At 40.0% G+C, this 16321-nt stretch overlaps 1 protein-coding gene across 2 annotated transcripts in view; it reads right to left on the minus strand.

The window, feature by feature from the left end:
- Positions 1-16321, minus strand: part of Rad50 (RAD50 double strand break repair protein) — a 54966-nt gene that overhangs the window by 30064 nt on the left and 8581 nt on the right. For both annotated transcript variants that reach the window (XM_021211882.1, XM_029546459.1), the window contains exons 5-14: positions 15736-15940; positions 12887-13015; positions 12505-12670; positions 10010-10203; positions 9426-9632; positions 8025-8207; positions 5605-5762; positions 3759-3934; positions 2845-3082; positions 141-330 (exon numbers count right to left, since the gene is read on the minus strand). In XM_021211882.1, coding sequence (XP_021067541.1) covers positions 141-330; positions 2845-3082; positions 3759-3934; positions 5605-5762; positions 8025-8207; positions 9426-9632; positions 10010-10203; positions 12505-12670; positions 12887-13015; positions 15736-15940 — 1846 coding nt within the window. The remainder of the gene's footprint in view (positions 1-140; positions 331-2844; positions 3083-3758; positions 3935-5604; positions 5763-8024; positions 8208-9425; positions 9633-10009; positions 10204-12504; positions 12671-12886; positions 13016-15735; positions 15941-16321) is intronic.

Raw genomic sequence — 16321 nt, forward strand, 5'->3', positions numbered from 1 at the left:
TGCCCTCTTCTGGAGTGTCTGAAGTCAGCTACAGTGTAATTACATATAATAAATAAATAAACAAATAAATAAATCTAAAAAAAAAAAAAAAAAAAGAACCTACAAATCAATCTTATTCTGCTTTGAACTACGCAGCTTACCTGGAACCTCTCCATAATTGTAACATCTGTCAGGCATATTTTAGCACTTTCTTCTTCAGGCATTATCGTACCCAAGAGTGTTTCCTGCTCTTCTATGTCATTCTTTAGGCGCTGAATGTCTCTATTGACACTCTGTAGTCTGTTTCTTAATTCTGGTATTTCCTTTTCCTTCAAATCAATTATGCTTTGCCTTAAAAGAAAACACAATGAAAGTCAATCTAGCTGACACTTCCTCATAATTAAAGTGAAGCTATGTGTTTCTAGCAGGAACTGCCAACCCTTTCTCGGACATCCTGCCAATAGCGCAATGATATCAGGATGTCTGTTATTTGTGTTGTTTACCCTATTCATTTGGGTACAGTGGTGTTAGCCAGGTTCTCGACTGTAAGATGACTACTTTTTTCCCATTTGTATTTTAAAAAATACATCTTAAGAGATATCACAGATCTGAGAATATGTCAATGTCCTGTTTTTCAAACACCTGCCTACTGATGCTAGTAGCCACTGTTAACTGTTTGTAATAATTATTATTGGGGTGTTGCCAAGCAGAGATAATTTTACAAATTGACTGATTGCACTCATCAAAAGTTTCAAGACCACGAAAGAGACAGAAAGGTTGATGCACTGTGATTGCATAGAGACTGCAGGACCCTATGAAGAAAGAATCAGATACAACATGGGAGCCTGAAGACAGGCAGGGATGCGAAGACTGATGGGCTGCAGTGTGGTTTGCAGTCAGCAGGGCTGCCCCAATGTTATTCTCCTGGTTTCAGTAACTGTACACAGTCACACGAACTGCTAATCTCAGCATAACACTGTGTATGTATTTTCTGTACTAGTTTTGTAAGTTTTTTCTATGTAGAAAACTATTTCAAAATTAAAAGTATTTTAAACTACAGAGGAAGGGAAGAAGTCAGACACTCAGCCAAATGCTACATGGGCTCAAGGTATAAAAACCATCAACCTTTTTTTAATATTACTATTTGAACCTCACTTACTGTCTCTAAGACAAGTACTGGCTCTATAATTATTATTGATATCAACTATAAAGCAGTAACACATATTCAGTTTTAAAAAAAAATCAAAGTTTAGGGGCTGGAGAGATGGCTCAGCTAAAAGCACTGGTTATTCTTTCAGAAAACTGGGATTTAACCCCAGCACCCACGTGGTGGCTAACAACTGTGTGTAACAACTGTTACATGAGATCCAATGATGTCTTCTGACCTTCATGAGCATTGCATGCATGGAGTGCACAGATCATACAAGAAAATAAAACACTCATACATATAAACTAAAAATAAACTTTTTTTAAAAAATCAAGTTTATTTCTGAAAAATTCCAAATTCTTACTTAAAATTAAATTAATATGGCAAGTCTAAAAGGTATAATAAATTAAATTAGCTTCTAATAACAAGGAAAAAAATAACAACCCAAATGTTGGCTATTATATACTATAACTGTTATTGATTTTTAAAAAGTATACACTATGACCAAGAAACGCCAACCTAAAAGTACTGTGATAACAGACAAGTTCTTGGGGGGGAGGAAAGCGGGGAGCGTGACAATTAAGTGTTCCTATTTCATACGTATATTAACATGAGCAATCAATTCCATTTCTTATTACTTCCAAAAAACGGTGGTCACAGACCTGTTACATGTAAAAAGGGACAGTTATGATGACAGAATGATGGCTAAGAATCAGGAGCAGTCATACAGTGCTAATTCTGCTTTCAAAGTTTCACACAGGCCAGGCAGTGGTGGCACATGCCTTTAATCCCAGCACTCGGGAGGCAGAGGCAGGTGGATTTCTGAGTTCAAGACCAGCCTGGTCTACAGAGTAAGTTCCAGGACAGCCAGAGCTGCACAGAGAAACCCTGTCTCGAAAAACAAAAAAACAAAAAAACAAAACAACCCCCCCCCCAAAAAAAAAACAAAAAAGGTCTCATACATACACATACTTTCTCAGTGTGGTCCTTCCTCTTGATGATGCAAGATGCTACAATAATTGTTCTCTAAAAAGTAAAGACACTTCCTTTCTAGGGAACAGACTATTAAGATCCATTTTGGACTATTTGGAGCTGGACATGGTGGCACATACCTAGACCTTGGGAGGTAGAGCATGAGGATAAGGAGTTAACGGTGAGAACGTCATACCCTTAAGGCTGTCTTGGGGAATGACGCCAGCCACCAAGTCTGATGGTCTAAGTTTGGTCCCCAGGACCCACACAATGGAAAGGAGAACAGACTTCTGAAAGTTGTCCTCTGACGGCCACATGAATGACATGGCATGCCCATACCCATGCCCAATAAATAAAATGTAGTTTTAAAAGTTAGAGGGGTTTTTGGGAGAGGGGGCTTAGCAGTTAAGAGCACTGGTCCTCTTCCCAAGGACCAGGATTTAGTTCCCAGCCCTCACAGGCAGCTCACAACCATATGGAACTCCAGTCTCAGGGGATCTAATACCCTTTTTGGGTTTCTATGGGTACCAAATACCCATGTGGTGCACGGACATACATGTAAACAAAACATCCACACATATACATAACAATTTTTTTAAGTTGTTTTTTACAACTTTTCATATTTTGTTTGTGGGTTTTGGAAAATGACATCAACAAGCAGTTTAGAACTGTCATAATTGATTCAAGTCAAGTCTCAGAAAACCCACAGAGTAAAGACCACCTGAGCCATGACGACTCAGGCTTACCTCACGGGCACAAGCCCAAGCATTTCATCACGGCGCCGTTCTTTTTTCTTCAGTTCCGATTCTGTTGACTTGAGTTTATCTGGAGCAAGCCTCAGCTTGGACTGCAAGTCGCTGATGACTTCCTGTAACTCGGCCTCTGTCTGAAACACTCTCTGACAGACTGGGCAGCAGGACTGGTTTTCATCTGTCAGCTGCGTAATGAACTGGGAGTAAACTGCTGTGGCTCCAGCCAGCATGGCTGTTTAAAAGGTTAAGAAACCCTAGTTAGACACACATGTATTTCTTCCATAATGATTATTCTTACTTTAGAAGTATACCCAAATGAAATAAAGATTTTGACATTTAAATCTTCCTAAGGATACGCTATATTCTATTTGAATAATTTCTGGCATCTAACATTTTACTGAGATCTTCTATGTGCTAGGCATTTCTTACACACACAATCTCATTTGCTCCTCTTACCGTACTATATAATGCATAGCTTTATTTTCATTTTATAGATGACAAATCTGAAGCACAAGAAAGGTTCAGCAAGTCCCAAAGTTACTTGTACAGTGAAGCTATACAGCCAGGAACAAGTTCAAGTCATTTGCGTCCATGCAAAGTTTTAAAATCTCCTATCCTCGGGCTGGAGGGGTGGCTGAGCAGTTAAGAGCACCTGCTGCTCTGGCAAGAGAAGCAGAGTTGGTTTTAGCACCTACACTGGGCAGCTCACTATCATCTGCAACACCACCTCCAGGGACGCCCTGATGTCTCTGGCCTTGGTGGATACCTGACTCACATGCACATACCCCCTCATACACACAATTATAATTCATTTTAAAAATAAGTCTTAAAATCTCTGATCCTTAGCAGTTCCCGTGAATGAAATTTCAAAAGTCAAAGTGCCTCGATATATATAAACTGTAACTTACCTCGCTGTTTTGAGGATTTTTCAATTTCTTCTTTAAGTCTGCCTAAATCACTTTCAAAATCTTGGCTACCACAAACATCAAATAGCTTATCTTCATAACTGGACAACTGTTCTTCCTTTCTCCTTAGCTCATTGTTTATATGATTTTTATTTTGTTCAGCTGAAGCTAGTTCTTTGCTAAAATAAAAACAAATGTGGGATATTTGAAAAGAATTAAATTATTTAGATTTAGTTTATGTGTTGGAATGCTTTGCCTCCACATATGGGCATGCACCACGTATGTGCCTGGGACCCAAAGACATCAGAAAAGCATATCAGATGCCACAGAACTGGAGTTACAGGTGGTTGTGAGCCACTGTGTGCATGCTGGGAACTAAACCCAGATCCAATGCAAGAGTAGCCAGTGCTCTTAACCACTGAGCCCTTTCTTCAACTCCCAAGAAATTTGAAAATTTTGGTTAAAGAGTTACTAGACAAACTCTGCCAAAAGTTGTTAAAGAGCTATGTACAATTACTTTCCTATATTTTTATTTTGCATAGTTTTGTGCTGGGAATAGAACAAAGGCCCTCATGCATGGTAAGTACACACGGTAAGTACCACTGAGCTACACCTCTGCCATATTCTTTCTTTAGAAGTCAGAGGAACAAACTGAATGCTCTCATTTAATCTTCTAGTCGAATGCTCCCCCTGGGACAATGACCCATCTAATCCTGAGCATGGACCCATTCCCAGATAAATAAATAGGGGCAGAATTCTGCTATATTTCTGGGGCTTACAGTCTCAGACCCCAGACTATGGGATGGAGCAAGCAGCAGCCACCTGCTGGCTCTACTGGAGACAAGGACGAGTAGCAGTTCTACTCCATGGCTCTCCCTCACAGCACTTACTCCTTACTTGCCTCTAAACACCTCCCCTGTCCCTTCTTGTGTCATCTCTTCGCCTCATGGTCACTCAAGTTTCCAAGAAGCACCAAACCCTACTGGCCTCTCCTTGAGGAAACACCCCAGACACCACTGCAGCTCCCTCATCCTGGTCCCCAAGCAGTTGCTGCTTCCACTGACAGCTCCTTTTCCTTAGCATGCAGTGGCGATTACCCCTCGTATTTAGCTGTGCACCCCTTTTCTTTCCACTGTGGAGGCTATGCACGCCATGGTATGCATGTGCAGGAGAGAGGATAACTTGCAGAATCAGTTCTCTCCCACCACATGGGTCCCTGAGAATGAACTGAGGTCATGAGGCTTGGCGGTAAGGGTTCCTTCTGAGATATCTTACTCGCCCCTCTTTGTACAATTCTTTCAAGGTGACGTGACTTATACCAATTACTTTATCTTTTTAATAAACTGCAACAACTTGCAATTTCCTGAACTTAAAAAAGCCTATTTACTAAAAGACTCTTCTAAAAGAAGTAGAATTTAAGCCAGGCATGGTGACATACACCTTATAATTCCAGCACTTCAAAGTTGAGACAAGAGGATCTTAAGTTGGAGACCAGCCTGGGCTACATTGTGAGACCCTGCTCAAACATGGAACAAACAAAACACCATTAGTTTAATACAGCAAAAGTGAAATCTACTATCTTCCTAGAAACTCACTAAGAAATACCTCTTATGTAACCAGCAGTTAAGAGAGCACTCGAGAAAGTCTGAGCAGTGTATGTTCAGACAGAAAACAAATTCCAGATGTCAATCCTTTTTCTACAGTTTTATGAAACGAGGCCCTAACAACTCCCATTACATTTTACTTAAATATGACATACCATCTCATGACAATGAATGCTTAAAACAATTTTTTAAAAAAAGCACAAAATAAAGAGATCTGTATCCATGGTAATGTTTTAGCAACTCACTTCAGTTTGGCAAGTCTGTCCCTGGTCTGATTAATTTCTTTGGATTTAGAATGAAGCCAGTCTTCCAGCTGTTTTTTGTTAGGAAAATACCCCAAGAGTGAAGTTAGTTCATCACTGTGCCTGGACTTTATTTTTCTGATTTGTTCATCTTTGTCAGTCTATAAGGAAAATACAAAACAAAACAAATCAACTTTTGAAAGTCAAACCTGTTAATAACAAAAACAAATCCTGGGGATCAGTACAATGGCTCAGCAGGTCCAAGTATTTGCCAGAAAAGCTTGACAACAGAGTTTATCCCTGAAACTCACAGGAACATGGGAGAGAACCAACTCTCTCTCTAAGGTTTTTGAGAATGAGTCTCACTCGGTAGTCTTGACCAGCCTGGACCTTGCTATACAGAACAGACTGTTCAAAAGCTCACAGAGATCCCTCTGGCTCTGGCTCTGGCTCTGGCTCTGGCTCTGGCTCCTAAATGATGGGATTAAAAGTGTGCACCACCTACAGATGACTAAAAAGCCAAGCGTGTGCTCATAAACACACACACTAAATAGTAAGTAGAACTTTTTGTTGTTGTTGTTGTTGTTTTTGTTCTTTTAAAGATTTATTTTATTTATATGAGTACACTGTAGTTGTCTTCAGTCACACCAGAAGGCAGCATCAGATCTCATTACAGATGGTTATGAACCACCATGTGGTTGCTGGGATTTGAACTCAGGACCTCAGGAAGAGCAGTCGGTGCTCTTACCTGCGGAGCTACCTCTCCAGCCCTAAGTAGACCTTTTAAAATGAATTAATTAAATTGAATAAATAAATTCTGGAATGCCTAAAGTTTCCAATTTAAAAATGAGAAGTATACAAATTCAGGCAAATCATATAAAATGTGTAAAGGCTCAGAGAACTGCCTTAAAAAAAAAACCAAAAACGAAGGCCACCCAGAGACTGTCCCACCTGGGAACTCATCCCATATACAGTCACCAAACCCAGACACTATTGTGGATGCCAAGACATACATACTGAAAAGAGCCTGATATGGTTGTCTACTGAGAGGCCCTGCCAGAGTCTTAAAATACAGAGATGGATGCTCGCAGCCAACCATTGGACTGAGCAAGGGGTCCCCAATAGAGGAGTTAGAGAAAGGAATGAAGGAGATGAAGGGGACTGCAACCCCACAGGAAGAACAACAATATCAACCAACCAGTCCCCCCAGAGCTCCCAGGGACTAAGCCATCAACAAAGGAGTACACATGGCTCCAGCTGCATACATTGCCTTGCCAGGCATCAGTGAGAGGAGAGGTCCTTGGTCCTAGGAAGGCTCAATAGATGCCCCAGAGTACGGGACTTGAGGACGGGGAGGTGGGACTGGGTGGGTGGGTGGAGAGACACCCTCATAGAATCAGGGGCAAGGAGGATGGGATAGGAGGTTTCGGGGGGCGGGGCAAGGCAATGGGAAATGGGATAACATTTGAAATGTAAATAAAGAAAATATCCAATAAAAAAACAAAAAAACATTTGTGTGTATATACTCCAACCACTGCACACAGAAGTGATCAGAGGACAACTCTGGAGTCAGTTCTTCTGTCATGTGAATTCCAGGGACTAAACTCAGGCTTGGCAACAAGTATCTTTACCTTCAAGACATCCCCCATGCTCCAGGATGGTCATTTAAAGACAGAGTAACCAATTCAATATCACAAAAAAATTAAACCTCTCTGTTAAAAGTTACCAACAGAGCCGGGCGTGGTGGCGCACGCCTTTAATCCCAGCACTCGGGAGGTAGAGGCAGGCGGATTTCTGAGTTCGAGGCCAGCCTGGTCTACAGAGTGAGTTCCAGGACAGCCAAGGCTACACAGAGAAACCCTGTCTCGAAAAACCATAAAAAAAAAAAAAAAAAAAAAAAAAAAGTTACCAACAGTTGGGCAGGATGGTACACACTTTTAATCCTAGTACTTGATATGTAGAAGTACTTGATATGTAGAGGCAGGCAGATCTCTGTGAGTTCAGCTTGGTCTACAAAGGGAGTTCCGGACAGACAGCACTACACAAAGAAACTCTTGTCTCAAACCATGATTTTGTGTTTGTATTTCTGGAATTTTTATTATTAAAATATAGCTTTTCCCAGGTACAATGGTATATGCCTATATTTCCACTTAGGAGATTGAGGCAGGAGAATCACTTGAGACTACAGAGTCAGAGGCCAGCAAGGGCAATGGGGCTACAGCCCATCTCAAAAACAGTAATAACAATTAAAAAGAAAAAGAGAGTTTTAAGTTAAAAGTCTATTTTATAAGCCTATTTTTAATACTAAGTTGTAACCTCTAAATACAAAGCCAATACCAAATCAATACTTCAATCTACTGACTAAAAATGGATAAACTATTTTAAATGCCCATCAGTACAGACACTACAGAAAGAACTCCTACTTTGTCTTTGGTGAGCATCTCCATCTGCGTGCGGGTTGTCGTATGATGGTTTAACTGCTCCATCTCCTGGTCCAGCTTCCGCAAGCTCCTGTCCAGGTCAGCTTTCTCATTTTGGAGGCTCATTACCTCTGCTTTTAGGGTTTCTATGCTGCTATTTTTCTCGGCCTTGCTTAGTTCACGTTCCTAATCAACAATTCAAACAAATGTACAATTTATATATTTTGTGCCAGAATTAAGATAATGACAAAGTATAATTATTGCTAGCTTTAAAGTAGCTCTTTCTACTGTTTGAAGAATATATCCTTTCTTTAATAAGTCTTCATTTTTTTCCACTAAAACCAAAAATTATTCCTAAGAGAAACAAAATATTCCTTTCTGCTTATATCCAAAAGAGAGAAATATAAACTCACATATGCTTTGGGAAAAATCTTATTCAGGTTACTGTACTCTGCTGTAATTATAGAGAATTAGTAAATAAACCTCAAAGAGTCAAACAGAAAGGAGAAATAAAAATTAGAAAAATTATTAAGAGAGGCAGCTCAGTGATTAAAAACACATACTGCTTTTCCAGGGGACCCAAGTTCAATTCCCAGCACCCAGGTCAGGTAGCTCAGAACTACAGATCCAATGCCTCTGTCCTTTTCCAGTGCCTGGACTCCCACGTGTGTAACTACACAAACACATGGATATATATGCATAAATAAAAACAAATTTTAAAAAAAATAAAGAAAAGGAAAATAATTAAGAGAAATGTATCTTTGTAGATGGATGACTAACTCTTACTCCCCTACTTAGGTATTTATTAAGTTCCCACTCTACTCCCTGGCTGTGATGTGGTCCCTCACCACACGTCTCCATCCTGACAACACTACGATAAACTGTGAACTGATGAAAACGTCTTCTGCAGTGGCCATAGTTTCCCTACGTTATGGTTTAGAAGACTTACTTTGAAGAGGGACAGTGATGTGAAAGAGGACACAGCAAGGAGGAAAGCTCACACCTCTCGAAGAAAATGGCGTAAAACATGGTGACAAGTCAGTCACATAAAAACCTGAGGTATGCAGACTAACTGGGAGAATATTTGCCTTTTAATTTGGGTCAGATACCAAGGTACTCGTGATCATCACCCCACTTTGGGGCGTTTGATCCACACCAAGGAGATGGTTTTTGGGAGAGTCTAAGCTTGAAAGTCTGAGCACAAGTTTCTTTTTTTCTTTTTTTTAATTTTCTTGGTGATTCTAGTTTTAACCCATCAATTTCTAGAATCAAAGATCCGATAATCAAGATATTTGAATAAGCTCACTTTACATGGGATTACTAACTCAAGTGCTAGTGTCAGGGTGAGCGATGGGCCTGAGATGTGAGGTGTCTCAGTGGTCACTCATTAGGTGGGCAGCTTACAGCTTTGGTGAGCTCCTGGTCCAGCTCCAGAATCCTGTCGGAGGAGCCCTCCAGCTGCTGCAACTCGCTCCTCACGTGTCGCAGCTCGCTCTGCTTCTTTGTGAGGATCTCTGTCTTCAGCTCAATCATCCTCGCCAGTCCGCTCTTCTTGTCCCTCATCTCATCAATCTGCCTCTGCTTCAGAGCCTCTTTGTCTGTCAGATCGCTCTAAATGGCAACAATGCACATTAGTGATTCTGTCATTAAGCAACTAAGGAAACTCCCCCTTTTAAAGTAAAACACACAATGAATAAAATAAAGGAAATCATTTCTAACCCTGTGAAAAGCATCACCCAGAGGTGGTAATTAGTAACTGAGGAAACTTTTTTGCAATTATCCTCAAAAGTTTACTTAAAATAAAACCATAAATCTGTACTATGCTCCTAGTTTATCCTTATGAATTAAATAAAAAAATTCTAAGTTTTTTTTCTACTTAGTAGCCCAAAACTCAGCTAAAAATGTGACATTGGGTTCACTAAAAGTTTATAGGATCACTTAGTGAATCTGACACAAATGACAGCAAACCTAGGTTTCAAGATATTTACCAAGAGCTGGCTGGCAGTTTTTGCTTCTCTTTCCTGTCTCTCTTTCACAAGTTCATGAAAATTTTTAATCTGTCTTTCACTGAATGGTCCACGCTCAAAACCATCCAATTCAAGATGTGTTGCCAAAGACTGAATTAATGAATCTCTGGCTCGGATGTGTTCTTGATGGCGATCTGCCTGTAGCTGTAGACGACCTTTATTTCAAAAAATAAATTAAAAAACAAAGTTGTGGTAACAGTAGATTTATATGCAGTTGTAAAAAATAACAGTGTAAACTTTATATATTCTGCCCAGTTTGCACTAATGAAAACTGTCATATAGTCTAAACTGGTATACTTACACTGTATAATCCATCAGGCCTAACCAAATTCCTGTTATCTGCATTCATTTGTGTGTATGCATTAAATTTCATATAATTTTTTTTTAAGATTTAAATTTTTTGTTTAGGTGTATGTATGTGTTTCTGTGTGAGTCTGTGCCATATATGAGTGAGTGCCTGTGAAGAAAAGAGGGCATCAGATCCTTGGAACTGCAGTTACAGTGACTGTAAGCCACTTAATGTAGGTACTGGGAACCAAACTCAAGTTTTCTGGAAGAGCACAAAGTGCTTCTAACCACTGAGCTATCTCCAACCTCAAGTTCTACATAATTTTACCCCATGTTATCTCATACATCTAAACAGCAGTATAGATAATAAAGTTTCAATACCATAAGAATCTTCTTGTTCTGTAACTATAGCACACCCATCTTCTTCCTGTCCCTTCTTTTATCCACTCCCCCTAGCAACCATGATTTTGTTCACGAGGTCCTCAACTTTGACATTTCAGAATATCATTAAAATGGAAGCACACTCTACAGCCCTGTGGGGAGCCTCTGGCCTGGAGCTCAGAGTAGGACTCTGGTGTGGCTGTAAAGACTGATGGTCTCCACACAGTCTAGCTCTCTAGCTATACGGAGATGCTGATGATAACTCTAAAAAGTCTTTAAAACTTTCTGGCTCTTTCTGAGGGTTAAAAGCAGCTGGCTTAGGTGATTAGCACCCGTAGCCTAACAGTGAGGGACTAAGTAATGTGGCCTTTCAGCCTGCTAGCTGAAGTCGCAGGAAAAAAAGGAGACACCTTGAAAAGTGAATTTAACATTTATTTCTAAGTTGTAAAAAGTTTCCTATGAAAGCTCTCTAAGAAAAAGGGGAAAAACAGAATGAATGAAGAAGGGGGGTAAGGGAAAATTCATCCTCTGCTTTTTGTCCTCAGCACAGATGTATATCTTTCAGAATACATGATCACATGGAAAAAGTTCATCACAAGTTTACACGTAAATTCAAATCATAAGGAGTTTAAAACAGAGAATGTTTACATGCATATCCATTGGGAGTAGTTATATGACTAAACATTCATCATCTGTCACAACTTCACAAGTTAAAAAAATCATAGTTAAGTTATTAAATTTTTTTTTCTTTTTTGGTTTTTCGAGACAGGGTTTCTCTGTATAGCCCTGGCTGTCCTGGAACTCACTCTGTAGACCAGGCTGGCCTCGAACTCAGAAATCCGCCTGCCTCTGCCTCCCATGTGTTGGGATTAAAGGTGTGCGCCACCACGCCTGGCTTGTAAATTTTTGTATAGATAAACCCAGTCGATATTTGATCTCCCATCCTAGCTCCTATAATAAATCATTGTTCCCTTTTTATGACCTTTGGTTAACAGTCTTAGAACCTCTTGGAAAGTGCTCTGAGTAGGAGAAAGCCTGCTCACTATCAGAAGCAATTAACTGGTGACACACTGGAGACTGGCAGAGTTCCCATTGCAGTTTTGACTATCAGAAAGGACCTGATAGCAGTCCCATTATAAAAGAGCTTAATAAATACTGATACAATTTTAGAAATTCTTATTGGATCATCATTAAGAATTAAGAAGTCAGGGGCTGGTGAGATGGCTNAGTGGGTAAGAGCACCCGACTGCTCTTCCAAAGGTCTGGAGGTCAAATCCCAGCAACCACATGGTGGCTCATAACCATCTGTAACAAGATCTGACTCCCTCTTCTGGAGTGTCTGAAGACAGCTATAGTGTACTTACATATAATAAATAAATAAATCTTAAAAAAAAAAAAAAAAGAATTAAGAAGCCATCTACCTGTCTACATAGCATCACCACAAGACAGAACCTCTTCGTAGATCTGCAGAGATCTACTCAAAAGGGTGGGCTAATATCTAGTGATATTTACACATGTAATAACAGCAGAAAAAGCATACTAATAGCAGGAATCTTTCCTAAAGTGATTTTCTCCTGGGCATTGCCTGCTAGAGTTCTGTCATAGACTCTAATCTAAGGCGGTCATCTCAGGAAGAGCACCTGCTAGTTACTAGCTTGTCGTATGATGGCTCCTGACACAGCCCTTTGAGACTGCATGCTCTTGGTGGTAAGTCTGTGGCGATTCTTCATTCGTGCAGAAAACGTATGTTCAGGAAAGGAAAAGGCCAGGTAAGGTCTGTGTCTCACCCTGCTCCACAAGCAGCTCCGCTTTTTCTTGGTTGAGGAGTCGTGCTTCTTTATTCAGCTTCTCCAGTTCTCGCTGACAGTCTACCAAGCGCCTTTCTTTCTCCCTTACTGTTCTCTGGTGATTGTGATACAAGTCATTTAGTTGTTCATCAGTCCCTTGAAAAACCTGTGTCAAACCAAAAATAGATAGCTTTAATGTATTTATATGACAACCACCCTAACACAATAATAATTTTATTCAATATCCATTTTAATAGAGTATCATAAACATCAAGATTCAGGTTTACTTTTCCCCAAAAATGTGGAGATGAAAGGGTTTAAATGCAATTCACTATGATAATCCCTGAATTTTCAAACAGAACAAAATTTATCACCCACAAACCTTTTCCATTTTCTGTTCTAATTCACTGTTATCTTTCTCCATTTGTTTCTTTCGGCTATCCAAAGCTTTAATTTCATTGTCAAGTCTCATTATTTTAGACAGGTTGTGTTCAATCTCTTTCAGGCGATTCTGAAAGTAAAGGTATATTTTACATGAACTGAATCCATTCTGGTTTACATCACTGAGAAAGGGACTTAATTAACCAATTAACAAGACACCACCATTCAGTGCTAATACCAGCCTGTGAAGAGTCACTAGAAACACTATGTAGAGCACTCAGGACACCATAAAGCACATACCTTGCTTTCAACAACTCCTATACAAGTTATTTGTTCAGAAGGCACTGACAGCCACGGTGGGAAATGCCACATTTTTACTATGCCAACTTGGTAAGAACAGATACTGCACTTGATCTTAGAAGACCAAGAGGTGGTTTGTTATTATACACGCGTATACATTTGTGTACAGGCCCAAGGAGCTCAGACAGGTGCTAGATCTCCTGGAACTAGAGTCAAAGGCAATTGTGAGCTCTCTGATAGGACTGTTGGAATTGAACTTGGATCTTCCACAACAACAGTGAGCCCTCTTAACTGCTGAGCCTTCAATCCAGCTTGTGAAATACCACATTTTTAAGAACAAAATTCTTAAATGGCTAGTTTATTTCTTAATGACAATGATGATGATGATTAAATGCTGAGGCTTGGTCCTGGGGCTTCATACATGATAGGCAAGCTTTAACACTCGGCTACAGGCCAAGTTCTAACGTCTTCTTGTTGTTGTTCTAGTTGACACAGGACCTCATGTAGTCTACACTGGCTTTAAACTGATTATGTAGTAAAAGACAATGCTGAATTCTCAGTATTTCTGCCTCCCCTCACCAAGTGCACCAGGCATGCATGTGGTGCACAGATATATCCACAGGCAATACACACCCCCACACATAAAAATAAAGGAAATAAAGTAAATTATGCTAGTAATGTCTCTTATGCTCTATACACTAATGGGTACCACATAACCACCATACCAACAGGAACTTCCTTTACTTTGTTTCCTCCTATATCCCCAGAAGTGTTTAATGCTAGCTAAATGAAAGAGATTTGAGCAAAGTAATCTTACAAATAATAAAGTCATATCACTGACAAAAGTCTACTGTGTTCCAGACAGTCCTCGGTGCTACTCTAAGCTCTCTGGCTGCTGGACCACAAGCTAAGCAGTCAGAAGAGTTAGCCAGCTTGAACAAAGCTGAGTAGACCAGGCTGGTGTGGTGCTACATACCTGTAATCCCCGAGCTCAGAAGGGGAGCAAGAGAATTACAAATTGTTTATTGCGGGTGACAAAGTGAGAGGTCATCTCAAAGACTCAAAGCAACAAGAATGGAGCAAACAAGACCGGGAGGCAAGCCTGGAACGTTGATGCTCCTTGAGCCTGCAGACTGAAGCGTGGATACCCAACATGGGAGGCACTGGGTAAGTGCTACTAAATGCAAGCACTTCCGGAAGGCTTCCTTATAAACCACAGGTTCAGCTGCTGGCCTCCTCCAGGCTCTGAAAGGAGGTAGGGAAGAGGATCCCTTGATCCTAGATTAGGATTCTAAGGTCAGCCTGGGCAAACGGCTAAAATCCTGCCTCAGAGATAAATATATAAAACCCAGAAGGTAGGAAGAAGAAACAACCCAAGCCAAGTATGCACAAAAATGCCTTAAGAAAACCTGCTAATTTGTAAGCTGGTTAAAACAACAACAGCACAGGGCTTAGAAAAAAAAATACTAATTTACATATGTATGGATGAATTCCAAATTCTGTACAATGTCAAGAACACCTTTAAAATTATAAAAATTCACCACAATGACCTGTCAATTTGAAAACTTCAAAAAAAGGAAAACTCTCAAGTCAGGTGTAGCTACGCAGTGCTCAGCAGCTAGGACCTGTGCCAACCACTCACTCAAATCCAGCCTCTCCGGGCAATGTAAAGGCTAAACAGGAGACTGTCTAAACTGGGTGTGGGGGTGACATGCAGCTTTAAGCCCAGCACTGAGAGTCAGAGCATAGAGGCCTGTAAAGGCCAGTCTGGTCTACAGAGCAAGTTCCAGGACAGCCAGAGCTACACAGAAAGAGTCTATGTTGAAAAGCCAAATAAATAATAAGATTGACCATCTAACACAGACTTCAGTCAAAACTTAGTATCTCATAATTTTAAAGAAATATACATGTTCTCAAAGTTCATATAAAAATAAGGTATTTTATGGGGATGGAGACATGGGTTAGTGGTTAAGACTAGCTCCACTCACACAGTGACAATCAGATGCCCTTTTCTGGCTTTCACAGGCACTGCGTGCACATGGTGCACAGTCATCCATGCAGGCAAAACACTGATATACACAAAATAAAAATAAATGTTTTTAAAAGGGACATTAGACTGGGAAATGGTGGCCCATGCCTTTAATCCCAGCTCTTGGGAGGCAGAGGCAGGTGGATCCCTGAGCTCCAGGCCAGCCTGGTCTACAGAGTGAGTTCCAGGCTAGCCAGGGCTACAACCAATCAAACAAACAAATAAGTAAATACTTTAGGGGTAAATGATACAACAGTGAGGGAGGGGATTTCTTCTTAGTATGCTAGGTGACAGCTGTTGTTCACCATGGTAAATAATATCAGTAACTAATTGTTGTATACTTATAAATTGCTGAAAAAAATAGATTTTAGGTACTCTTACCACACAAAAGAGGTATGACATAATGAAAATGTTAATTAGCTGGCTTTACCCATCCGTATAGCAAATACTTAAATTAAATCATAGTATATGTCATAAACATACAGTTTTAATTTGCCCACTTTAAAAATAAAATCAATTACCTTCAATGGCTCAAGTTCGTTCTCATAGGACTTGACAATCTCCTGTGAGGATGCTAACTGGGCTTCCTTACTAGTAATCTGATCTCGGATCTCACAAGCTTTCTCCTTATTTTGCTTCAGATATTTCAATTCCGTTTGGCACTCTTTTACTTTCTGACCTTGTGTCTGACGCACCTGTCGAAGTGTATCTAAGGCTTTAATGTACCTTTGAAGATATGAAAAAAAAAAAGTAAAATTTCTGGCTAAGTAAATTACAGTAGAATATTATACAAACATTAATATTACATTTAGTTAATGACCTGGAAAATGTTTATGACATCAGAACTAAGTGGAAAAAAAATGACATTTTTTTTCCCCTCTCATAAACTTTCACTGCAAGAAAACATAAAGGAAATATGCCTAGTGGTTGCCACTTGGTGGCGTAGTAAGTGCTGACCCTCTCTGCTTCCTAATTTATTTTTTTATAGAATAGCATCAACTTGGCCATGGTTCACCTAAAATTCCAGATGCTGGGTAAACCCAGAGTGTGAGGGCAACTTGGCCAATAAAACCAACAGAAGCAGTGGCCCAGACTGGGGGTGAACTA

The sequence above is a fragment of the Mus pahari genome, chromosome 14, assembly GCF_900095145.1.
Source record: "Mus pahari chromosome 14, PAHARI_EIJ_v1.1, whole genome shotgun sequence".
Classification (NCBI taxonomy): domain Eukaryota; kingdom Metazoa; phylum Chordata; class Mammalia; order Rodentia; family Muridae; genus Mus; species Mus pahari.